Raw genomic sequence first — 13384 nt, forward strand, 5'->3', positions numbered from 1 at the left:
GTTACAGTATGTGTGAGGTTTTGCATGTGAGTGAGATTTTTTTCTATTGCATATGTATAGTTTCTTGAATGTGTCTCTGCGTGACAATAATTATGTGAGAGGATTTTTGGGGGGTGTGTGTGAGAGAGGTAATTTGGTGAGTGTGTATGTATTTGTTTTTTCGTTTCTGTGTGTAAGCCTTTCGTTGGTCTGTTTGTGATAGATTTTCCTTGTGTGACTTTTCCGTTTTGTATGAGAGGTTTTTTAGCGTACATGTGAGAGGTAAGTGTTATTTTTTGACTCCGAGGCGCCTCCCCTTTTTGTGTATTTTGCACGCTACGCTACCTTTTGTGGAGGCTTCCAAGAAGTCTGGGAAAAGGAGATGAAAAAGCCTGGCTTCGTTTCATTTTTTTTTTTTTTTGCTTTATTTTTTCGTCCGCAAGGATTGCTGGAGGATTTTTCGCTTTCCTGCTCTTTCATGCTTTTGTCAGGGAAGGCGATGCTCCTGTAATTTTTTTTTTTCTTTCCCTCACTTCCTTCCTCTCCTGGCGAGAGAGGGACTTAACACGCTTTACTTGCGCTTTTGGATATGAACACTTTGCCTTGGTTGCTAAGCCAACGTAAATACTTTACTTGGGTAATCTTTTCCTTTCTCTCGGCGGGAGAAATAAATGGAGTGGCGTTTTTTTTTTTTTTTTTTCCCCCACCTCCTTTTCCTGATAAATGGCGCTGGTGTGCGGCGCTCTTGTTGTGACTTTGAGGGCAGAGGGGAAGAAAGGAAGTGGCGATCGAAGAGCAGAATGGAGGCAAGATGACAAGATATGCTGTTTGGCTGATCCCTGAGAGGGGAGAGCTTTCATTACTCCCGGGAGTTTTTTTTTTTTTTCTTACTCTCTTTCTCGCTCTCATTTCTACTTGTCAGACAAGAGATTTGGCGTTTGGAGGCGCTACAACGCCGCGTCGGCCCGTGATGGAGTGAAAAGTCAGACAAATGCACCTGAGAGCCAGGGACGATATGTCTTTGATGGTCATTTTTTTTCCGGGTGGCACTTTCCAACATTTCACCATTTGGGCGAGATTTCAGCTCCCTGGTGCGTTCGATGCTTTCCCTTTTACGTAAAATGCTTCTGATGTTAAGATGGGAAAGGTTGGACAAAAGACTGCATAAGGCACTTTCCTGGAAGTGGGATGTTGGTCATGCCGTTTCAACGCTTGACACATCACCATCTGGGTGAAATTTCAGCTCCCTGGTGTGTTCGTTCGATGCTTTCCCTTTTACGTAAAATGCTTTTGATGTAAAGATGGAATGATTGGACAGAAGACTGCATAAGGCACTTTCCTGGAAGTGGGATGTTGGTCATGCCGTTTCAACGTTTGACACATCACCATCTGGGTGAAATTTCAGCTCCCTGGTGTGTTCATTCGATGCTTTCCCTTTTACGTAAAGTTCTTCTGATGTAAAGATGGAAAGATTGGACAAAATACTGCGTTAGGTACTTTTCTGGAAGTGGGATGTTGGTCATACCATTTCAAACTTTCGCATAATATCATCACGGGTGAAATTTCAGCTTCCTGGTGTCTTTGTTCGATGCTTTCCCTTTTATGTAAAATTATTTTGATGTAAAGATGGAAAGATTGGACAAAATACTGCGTTTGGCACTTTCCTGGAAGTGGGATGTTGGTCGTGTCATTTCAAACTTCGACATGATATCACCACTTGGGTGAAATTTCAGCTCCCTGGTGTGTTCGTTCGATGCTTTTCCTTTTCCGTAAGATACATTTGATGTAAATATCAAAAGATTGGGCAAAATACTGCACAAGGGTCTAATTCAGCCTCAAAGTTGTCTTTGATACTTACAAAAAATGTTTGTTAGTTTTATTGCGAAATGGACTTAATTGTCTTTGATGTTTACAAACCGGAATCTTGAGTTTGTTTTTTGTTTGTTTTTAAAACATTTTCAAGACCAAATACTCTTTAGCAAGTAGCAAACATTTACATTATATTTCTTATCCATTCAAAGACACAAAAAATAAACGTCATGGACATTGATGTGACTATCAAAGACAGCTTACGGTTCTTTAGTCTTCATGACAACAAATTTCTCTTTTGTGTTTACAAACGTACATGTTTTTCGTAAGCGCTGAAGACAATGTCATCCCGTTTAAACCTCAAAGACAATTCAGCCTCAAGGTTCTCTTTGATGTTTACAAAAACACCAAGGTCACATTCAAGGAAAACCAGAGAATCCGCCCCGATGACTCCAAATGTCCGTCCAGTGGTGGCCCTACTCCAAAGTGGTAATGTAAGCCCCCCCCACCTTATGTCACATTCTTTGACGAACCTCTTGGGGAGTTGCGTCGTCTCCCCGGTTCGGACTTTATTACGTCTTCCTGCCGCTTTAGAGGAGCCGGGGGCGTCCGCTACGGTCTTCCTTCTGCGACAGGAGCGGGACCGCCGGCAAGTGGAGCGAGCCCCTCGGCGCTTCCACTCTGCGTGACCTCGCTTTTGAGCGTCGCCGTGCATCGCTCAAGTCTTAACGGCGAGCCCTTTGCACTGCATTATGGGACGACGGGATGTTTGGAAATTACATGCCAGCGTAGCGAGAAGAATACGGATGGGAGGTCTGTTGGCCTGCTTTTATGTAAAATGTTCCTCGCCGGAGTGCTTTAATGGATCCTAGGAGGCGTTTGTCCTACGAGGAGGCTCGATGAAGAAATGGTCTTCGTCGTCAATGTTTACGCAAATTCTTTGAGTGAAAAATGTACAGGATGTTATCTGTTATCTTGCGGGTCAATCTGACCCGGTTGTCAATTAACGGAAACATTGACAGTAGTTTTTATTAGGACAAGACTTAGTATGTGTATGTCAACATATCAGGTAAATTTATGCAAAACCTTTTCATTATATAACCCGGGTCAAAATGACCCAAGGGTGTTGTTGCTGTTTCTGAGGGGTGAAAAACAAAATGAAAAGGAATCACACAATTTATTAGTCAGTAAAATTACACACAATAAAGTTTCTGATATTTTTCTGATGATTGCACATGAGCCCGGGTCAAATTGACCCAGTATAATATTACCATCCCTGACAAACAAACGTAACACAGAGATTTACATTAAGCATTGCCTGTGTTATGTAGTGAGTGGGTTTCCATTGAAAAAAAATGGCATTTTGAAACTTTTACATAAATGCACACACCTCCGGGTCATTTTGACCCAGGGACATAATTGCTGTTCTTGGGAAATTAACATATATCACTGGTTAAAACCTTTCTTTTCACTTTAAATGAACCCTTGTGCGGTATTTTGTCAGATCTTTCAATCTTTACATCCAAACATTTCAAATCAAAAGAAGACATTAGGGAGCTGAAATTTCACCCAAGCCCAGTCATTATCACTAGTGATAACTTGTAGTCATCACTACCAGGAGTGTGCCGTCCTTCAGTCAAAATACTGTGAGAATGATGTGAGAAAAAAATAAAAGTATAAATAATGAATAAATGTTTTTTGTTTATTTTTTTGACTTACCTGTTGGCGATCGTAATCGGCCACAAAAATCCTGATCGTACGGACTCGAGTATCCCTGAAGATGAAACTAGCTTTCAAAGACAAACTTGTCTTTTAATACAAAGAAATATTTCACGTTAAATCCACTCATTTTCCCTCGATGTTTACAAAGAACGAATATTACCTTCTTTAAAACGAATCCCGGTTTGGGTTTCTACTCTTGACTGCTTCTTTTTTTCAAAAGTCATTTTCCGCCACAAATTTTCATCTGCTTTTAAACACCCCTAACGGAGATTAATGACATCTTCTTTGCCGAGTCTTGCCGGCCGAGATGAAACTAGCCGCGCAAATGAAAGGAAGCCACCGGAGAAGGAGATAAATTAGCTTTTGGAATATTGAAGACGAGGGGCCACCTGTTGCTCGTAGTCGGTGCTGGACGGCGTCCGCTCATTACCCGGACAGACACCACTTAAAAGTCCGCCACTACAGGGGCAAATATGCGCTAATGTGCTGGAGAAGGGCTCGCTTTTTTATTTTTTTTTTGGAGGCCAGTGGGGGCGGGCTGTGATGTCTTTGGCGCCCCCTGTTGCTTGTCCGATTCCCCGTTCGGATGTGTGAAAGCGAGAGGTGGATGAGTCATGCATCTCACCGTGTCGCATTTACATTTCATTTCTTTTTTTCTTCTCTTGCATGTACTAAATGACCAGTCCACTGATTTTTCATTCAAAAAAAAAAAACGAATATTGTGAGTGAAGAAAGCATAGAGCAAGACTGCCCTCCTGTGGATTTCTTTGTAACTACACCCCCGGTATGTTGCGGTGAGCTTAAAAATTTTCTACATAATTGTGCACATATGAACTGCTTATGTTTATATGTATGTATATAGAAATAAATCTAATTGCAATTAAATGTGAATGTATGGCTAGATAGATACAAATGAAAAACAAGTTTACCCCCTGAGGTACTAGAAGGAACTCCAAGGGATTAAATTAACAAAAATGCAAAAATCCCTGCCTGAACTAATTATTGCTGTGCGTTGTATTTGTTATTTAAGACTCTCGCGTGGTTTTGTTTCATCATATCCGGTATCCAATAATGGCCATCTTCCAAGCATGGTTGTATGAAGTGTAAACATTGAGGCTGTGGCGCCCTCTGCGGTTTGCTTAATGAAATGCAGGGTTACTGTTTTTTTCATCGATTTTTTTGTCTCTATTTGTCTTTTTTTTTTTTACAAAAAGCAGGTGAATTATTTTTGCTTTGATGTTTACCAAATTATTTTTTGAACCAAAAAGCGTATGATATGTAGATGAAGACTTAAACCGTCGGAAGACTTCAATTTAATGTTCGTCACCGTCTGAGATGTTTTTAAAAACATGTATGAAATCCAAAAGTTCACCCACCGATGAATTTGACGTTATTAAGTTAATTCGCAGTTACCGTGGGAAGCGAAGGCCAGCAAAGTTGCAGAGATTTGCAAATAAGTGTCAACGTTTCCATTTCTAGTCCAGAGTAGAAGTTTGAAAGCGGCGACACGTACGGATTAGCATTTGTGTTAATGCCTAACTGCCGAAATAAGCCTGAAGGTATCTTCTGTACCTGGATCAAATTCTGTCATATGCGGACGGATTTATTTGACGCCAATGGTCACCCTGCCTGTCACAAAAATATGAAACGTCATTAAAAAAAATAAGTATCTACTTGTTAATAAACACATGTGTGTGTATGTTTTTTTGTTTATGTGAGATAATTATTGATCGATTTATCTATTGTTGTATTTTTTTATTTAGATTATCTATTATGTTCGTCTGTTGAGTGAATGATGAGGCACAAGTTTATTTCTGGCGTGATATGCCCCGCCCACATCCTCCTTGCCTTCCACTCCGGCCCCTCCCTCCTCTTTCTCAGGCTCTTCCCAACTCGCTTCCTCCCCTCCCCGTTTCCTCTTCCGCCCCCCACACTCGTTGGAGTCGCACTCACTTTGCGTCCTACTCCAACTCACGCACACGATGAGTGGTTGTGGCCGGGCGACGCTCGCGCTCTCCTCCTGGCTCGTCATTATCGCTGCCACTTTGCTCCCTCGCTGAGCCGCACACACACAAACACACGCACACACACACACACACTAGGGACTTGAAGCATGGGGATGCAGCCACAAGATAGCGTGGAGTCTGATTACCTGTCAGGTGAGACACTATCTATCTATCTATCTATCTATCTATCTATCTATCTATCTATCTATCTATCTATCTATCTATCTATCTATCTATCTATCTATCTATCTATCTATCTATCTATCTATCTATCTATCTAGATCGAGTATTAACAGGCTGTTAGATCTGTCTATCTATCTATCTATCTATCTATCTATCTATCTATCTATCTATCTATCTATCTATCTATCTATCTATCTATCTATCGAGATCGAGTATTAACAGGCTGTTAGATCTATCTATCTATCTATCTATCTATCTATCTATCTATCTATCTATCTATCTATCTATCTATCTATCTATCTATCTATATATCTATCTATCTATCTATCTATCTATCTATCTATCTATCTATCTATCTATCTATCTCTATCTATCTATCAAGATCGAGTATTAACAGGCTGTTAGCTCTATCTATCTATCTATCTATCTATCTATCTATCTATCTATCTATCTATCTATCTATCTATCTATCTATCTATCTATCTATCAAGAACGAGTATTAACAGGCTGTTAGATCTATCTATATCTATCTATCTATCTATCTATCTATCTATCTATCTATCTATCTCTCTCTCTCTCTCTCTCTCTCTCTATCTATCTATCTATTTATTCTATGTCTTTTTATCTATATTTACATATTATTTATCATTATTTATCATTTATTGAGTTGCTGCCTACCAACTACCTTCTACCTTTAGCTACCTTTAGCTAGCTAGCTATTTTGCTATACAATTCACGTGTTTATGATTTTGATTGTTTTGGGGCTTCAGTGGGGCTAAAGTGTCATCATCAAAGGTTACAAAGACAGATGCTACTGAACAATCGGTTGAAGAAAAAAAATATTCAGAAATAACTCATTATTGCACCTTTAAAAGTATTTCCAAAAAGAACAAAAATGCAATGTGTATAGTTTGCAAAGTGTGTGCACAAGGGTTAAAGTAATAAGTCACGTAACTTATTATTATACAATTGTAACTATAAAGAAAACATATCACTGGCGTCTGGAAAATTTACTTTTTTAGTTACTTTTCTTCGACACCAGCAATATATACCGGTAATTCATATTGAAAATATTGCTTTGCAGTATTATTATAATATTAAATATTCTAATATATTAATATATATAAAATAATATATGATATTATTATAATATTACATATTTTAGTTCTGTTTTATCATATGTTTTTTTACATTTTCCTTCGCAACGCCAGACGGCTGCAATTAGCAATGCTAGCTCAGCATTATTTACGCTCGAGCGTTTCGTATGCGGCCGCCCGGAGCAGCGGCAGCATAAGCAGGTGGCCAGTAAGATTATGTAATTGTCGTGATTTACTGAGTAGAACGTGGCAAGAGGGGGAAAAAAATTCCAAAGTAGCTGCTAGCTAAAACCAAACAACAACAAATCCGAACCTAGTGGCCCCTAGCTTAAAATTCTTAAGTCGAGGTCAAATATAAAAAAAAATGGCGGAACATGGAAGCGCTTATTGATTCTGTTAGCGACCGACCTCGGAGATCTGCGGCCCGAGGCTGGATCGGGCTTTCTCGTCACGCTCTGACGAGCGTCGCCTCGGCAACAGTGGCTCTGGCGGCTGATTTCAGGTCAGCTTGTTAGGTCCGCGTCACATTTTCTGCAACAATTAACAAGTCGTTAAAAGTGCAGACAGGAAATAATTCCTTTGTTTTATTTATGGATTTAGTTCAGGTATTGACATTTTTTGCAGTGTTTTTTACTCATTTTTGATTAGCCATCGGATGTTAATTTCCTTGCTTGATGTGTAGTATTTAATCTTGTGCGGTAATTTGACCATTTTTGGGCCATATTTTTCCACGTCATTCTCATAGAATTTTAGCCAAGTGATGGCACACTCCTGGTTTTGTGATAACTAATTAGTGGTGCTATTTTAAACGTTGAAATTTTGATATCTGGGTGAAATTTCAGCGCCCTAGTGTATTTTGTTATTGTTTTCCCGTGACGTGTAATACCTTTGACCCTTATGTGGTAATTTGACCATTTTTGGGCCATTTTTTTCCACGTCATTCTCATAGTATTTTAGCCAAGTGATGGCACACTCCTGGTTGTGTGATAACTAATTAGTGGTGCTATGTTAAACTTTGAAATGTTGATATCTGGGTGAAATTTCAGCTCCCTAGTGTATTTTGTTAGTGTTTTCCTGGTCGTTTGCTAAGAAAATGGTCATGCCATGTTGAACTTTGACATGTTGTCGCCATCTGGGTGAAATTTCAGCTCCCTGGTGTCTTTTTTTTTCAATGTTTTTATAAAGGATAAAAACCACAAATCACAAGGATATCACAAGGGTATCGATACTCATAAACGTTATCGGAGTCTCAAGTGCTCTGGCCCAGCAGCGTTTGGACGACTCCCCTTCGGTTTCCGAGGCGACTTGGTAGTTTTGAATATTTCAGAGATTTGGAAGCACGTTTGCTTGTTGGGGCCCGGGAGGTTATGTTTTTTTCATGGCTGCGGCTTTGTTTGTCAGCATCCTCAAACGATCGCACGCATATTTTCGAGCAAAGTTGCCAGAGGAAGAACGTGACGATCTTCTGGAGGTTCTTTCATACCATCTGCTTTTAGCGGCGTCGGCTAACTCTTATAACTGTTCCACTTACTACTATATCCGAGCACTCAATGTTTGGACCGACCCAACTAGTAAGTGAATACTAGCTAACAAAATAACCAAGCAAACATATATATATAACTTAGTGGTCACTTTTTAGTGTACATGAGATATTAACAGCGTTTATGTACAGATCTCCAAACCTTATTTTATGCTTTCTAATGCCATGACAGGGAAAAAAAAAAAAAATGTTTTCTTTTCAAATCGAGAGCAAATTGATTGGAACATGAAGCCACTGTTGTTATAATCACTCCGTTTGCCAAATGTTGTGCAGCTTTTTTTATGGCTTAGCAAAGCAGTTTTCTGAAATAAAACAGATGATGTTTCGCAATCTAGGGCAAATGTGGCTCCAGCGTTTTATTAAATCAAACATTGAGAGCAAGCGCCACACTGTTTTAAATCATTTTGCATCCATCCAAAAATGCTTTGCAGTGGTTAATGTGCACTTAACTGTAAAAGAAAACACTGGGGGCACATAAATAGAACCAAATGGATCTCAAATGGGGGCACAGAAGACTTTCTGCAGACCTGCTTCAGCAAATCTAAATTAATGCTTCCTAATGCCCTGCAAGAAGAACTACACTTTTCCTTATAAATTAAGAGCAAATTAATTGGAACATGAATTAACTCATTGCTAAGTTAGTCCTTTTTTTTTTCATCAAAAAATGTTTTACGCTGGTTTGCGGGAACATCATTGAAAATCCGTTGGGAACCATTCCTCTTTTAATTGTAGTTCTATGGTTCTCAAATGGGGGTTTTCAAATGAATAAATATCAAAAATATAACGCTTCTGAATGCCATAGCAAAAACTGTAAATTTGACTTTTCAAATGAAGAGCAGATTAATTGGAATAGTAATTAAAACCTATTGTTAAATTGTGTTATTGTGACTCCTTTGCAAGATGTTGTAAGCTTTATTTTGTTTAAAATTATACGAGGTCAAGAACCACTTGTAACCCCAAACACAAAACAAAACAAAAAACTAGCCAACCCAAGTTGCTGATTCCTCGAGGAGCGCCATTTTTCCAAGACTTGCACCCAGGCAATCTACTGTACTCTAAACTGTCAGGATTTTTTTTTTAATCTAAGGTTCGACCACTAGGAGGCAGCAGTGTCCGAATGCCTGCAAGTGCACAGCGAGGCCGGCATTCCGCTATCTGATGGGAGCGCGGCTTATCTTTTCCACACAGTGTAGCGTGGAGCGCGCTCATGCGTGACGGGACGATACACACGCACGCGCACACACACACACGCTCACACACACAAGGCCAGAAGAATAGGACGGCATATCTCTCCTTGCACCGCTGCCGCCATTGAATTGCAGATTGCGTGAGACGCTAGCTAGCTAGCCACGGGCTTGTCCTGATAAAGTTGCTCCTCCTCTTTGTCTCGCCAGACGTCCGCTGCCCGTCGCGACACTGGCTGTCACGTGGCCGCTCCCTGGACCAGCCAAACGCCTGGAGGCCGCGGCGCGCCGCCGCCGCCGCCGCCGCTCGGGATGAGCGCGCCGTATTTGGCAACCCGCGGCAGGTGGGCGTGTCATGTTGTGTGTGTGATCATTAACTTGTGTGACGTGGCATATATATATATATATTTGTTATATATTATATACGTTATATACACGTTATATACGTTATATACATACGTATATATATATATATATATATATATATATATATATATATATATATATATATGTCTGTATTATATACATATATAATTATATATTACAAACATTGATATATAATACACACATATATAATAAACGCACATTTATATACACACACGCACACATGTATAATAAATAAATAAATAAAAAAAAAATATATATATATATATATATATATATATATATATATATATATATATATATACATACACATTATTTATATATGTATTAATACTATGTATAATTATTTTTATTTTTTACATATATATGTATATATATGTATATATATGTATATATATTTATATATATATGTATATATATATATGTAAGTATATGTGTATATATATATATATATATATATATATATATATATATATATATATATATATATATATATACATATATATATATATACACATATATATACACATATAAAACACACAAATAATTATATATATATATATATACATATATATATATTTATATATATATATGTATATATATATATATATATATATATATATATATATATATATATATATATATATGTATATATATGTATATACACATATAAAACACACAAATAATTAAATATATATATATATATATATATATATATATATATATATATATACAGTATTTATATAAAATATATGTAAATTGTAATTTTTATAAATATATTTTATATATATATATATATATATATATATATATGTATATGTAAAAAATATACATATATAATTATATATTACACACATGTATAATATATGCACATTTATATACACAAACACATGTATAATATATAAAAATATTTAAAAACACAAATAAATACATGTGTATATATATATATATATATATATATATATATATATATATATATATATATATATATATATATATATATATGTGTGTTTCTGTTTTTTGTTTGTTGATGGCCTATGACCCAAACACAGCATCTGAACAAAAGCGTGGCCATTTTTCTTGCTGCCCTCTCTTTGTCCAGCTCATCGGCTACAATGTAACGTTTGCCATTGAGGCTTTGAAGAACAAAGTCCTGACGCACGCTGATGCCGTTCGCCCTTTGGAGCTCCCCGTTTATCACGTGCCACAGCTGCGTTGCAACGGCGGCCGATCTGTGGCACGTGGGCTCCTCCTCCTAAAATCTAACGTGGAATTGATAAGCATTTTTCTTTCTCCAGATGTTGCGAAGATGCCCGGCGGGCGGGGCGGGCGTTCTGCGCCGCACCATCAGCGTGCCGGCCCAAACGCACTTTAAGGAGACGCGCGACCAGCCGTCCACCCGGAGCGGTGAGCTCAACTCCTCAATCATTTATCGAGCCGGGCGTTAAATATTCAACGCTCGTACTCATGCGCCGGAGGAAACGCTCTTGCTGCCGCTAAGAAACCTTCGTCATTTGTCAGCAAGACTTTGCGTGGAAACAGTTTACGCAAAATCTTGCAGGGGTGTCACACTCATATTTATCGGGGGCCGCGTTGTAGTTATCATTTTTGTTAGAGGGCCGGTATTATTGTGAAATCAAATCAGTTTTAGGTGTGTTTGTCACACTTCTAACTAGTTTTGAAATAAGAGCCCGGTAAAAACTGTTCAAAAGAGATATTAGGAACAAAAAATGCTTGTTATTTTTACCCCCAAATTTTTAAATGTTGCAAATTTAGTATTTTAACCAGAAATTTGAAGTTTGCTCAGGATTTCGCGGGCCACATAAATTGATGTGGCGGGCCGGATCGGGCCCCCGGGCCTTGAGTTTGACACCTATGGTTTAGAACGTTCATTGGTTTTCGCCAAGGTCAGAAATTTTTTATGAATTTGTTTCTTTTTATATATTACACACTTTGATATATAATACACACACATATATGATATACGCACATTTATATACACGCACGCACACATGTGTAATACATAAAAATGTTTAAAAACACACAAATAATTATATATATATATATATATATATATATATATATATATATATATATATATATATATATATATATTTGATTTTAATTTGAAAAGAGGAGTTCAGAAGGCGTCACCTACATTAACTAGATTGTTTTCTCCTCTTGACCAATAGAGGGAGACATTTATCCAAAAAAAAAAATAAAACAGGAAGCACATGACTGCCATGGTTGTTGTTTTTGACCTAAAAAAAAAATCAAATCCCTCCAGCAAGTGGTTAAATCTCCAAAAAGATCTCAAATGAACGTTGAAATGTCACGACGGGATGACGAAGGCCGCACAATTGTGCGCGCTTCAGCCTTGCGCGTTGTTCGCATTGCTCAAATATCTCCGGCATAAAATATGATCTCATATTTCACATTTTCTTGGTCAAAAGGACACAAGAAAGTCGTTTGCTACCGAGAAAAACTGCGAAATGAATTTCAAAATAAAAGTTCATTCGAATACATATTTTTTGTATTGGTATCTAAACTGGTAGTCGAGTCAAGATGTGTTGTGATAAGGTCACATGACCAAACTTAGAAAACAGAGGAGCTGTGATTGGTCGTTATCTTAACCCTGAGCAACTGTGATGTCGTTTTTTTCTCACATTTTTTGCTTATTTCATATTCCACAACTACAATATCGATCATAATATTATATAAATCATAATTGTGCCCCATATAATATGCCTTTGCCTTAAACGGCATATATCCTAATTTAATTTAAAAATGTGCAGTTAACGTGCAGTTTAATTCATTTAAACATGCATGTCGTTGTATTACATATAAATTATTGTACAGTAATTGAATTTGATGGAAATGGCTCTAATTCAATTGAATTCAATTCGTGTGTTCTAGTAGGCTTTTCTTGCCATTTTTGGGGGGGTGCTTGGGGTGTTCCAAAACATGACCATCTTTTTTTTTTTTTTTTTTTTTTTTAGTTTTAACTTACCGTATTTTCCACATTACAAGGCGCACCTAAAAGCCTTATTTTTTTTTAAAAAGCTGATGATGCACCTTATAATCCGGTGCGCCTTATATATGGAAAAAGTTTTCAAATATGTCATCAATTGGGGGTGCGCTTTATAATCCGGTGCGCCTTATATATGTGGAAAAAGTTTTCAAATATGTCATTAATTGAGGGTGCGCCTTATATATGGAAAAAGTTTTCGAATGTTATTAATTGAGGGTGTGCCTTATAATTCGGTGCGCCTTATATATTGAAAAAGTTTGCAAATATGTCATTAATTGAGGGTGCGCCTCATATATGGAAAAAGTTTTCAAATATGTCATTAATTGAGGGTGCACCTTATAATTCGGTGCGCCTTATATATGGAAAAAGTTTTCAAATATGTCATTAATTGAGGGTGCGCCTTATATATGGAAAAAGTTTTCAAATATGTCATTGATTGAGGGTGCGCC

At 37.6% G+C, this 13384-nt stretch overlaps 1 protein-coding gene across 2 annotated transcripts in view; it reads left to right on the forward strand.

The window, feature by feature from the left end:
• Nucleotides 1-5493: 5493 nt before the first annotated feature.
• dab2ipb (DAB2 interacting protein b) overlaps nucleotides 5494-13384 on the forward strand; it is a 77117-nt gene continuing 69226 nt past the window's right edge. The window contains exons 1-3 of one of the 2 annotated variants that reach the window (XM_088434541.1): nucleotides 5494-5669; nucleotides 9731-9864; nucleotides 11203-11311. In XM_088434541.1, coding sequence (XP_088290667.1) covers nucleotides 5624-5669; nucleotides 9731-9864; nucleotides 11203-11311 — 289 coding nt within the window. In that variant the 5' untranslated portion in view covers nucleotides 5494-5623. The remainder of the gene's footprint in view (nucleotides 5670-9730; nucleotides 9865-11202; nucleotides 11312-13384) is intronic. The other variant, XM_088434540.1, reaches the window with a different exon arrangement.

The sequence above is a fragment of the Hippichthys cyanospilos genome, chromosome 15 (genome assembly GCF_059441005.1).
Source record: "Hippichthys cyanospilos isolate Australia breed blue-spotted pipefish chromosome 15, RoL_Hcya_1.0, whole genome shotgun sequence".
NCBI lineage: Eukaryota > Metazoa > Chordata > Actinopteri > Syngnathiformes > Syngnathidae > Hippichthys > Hippichthys cyanospilos.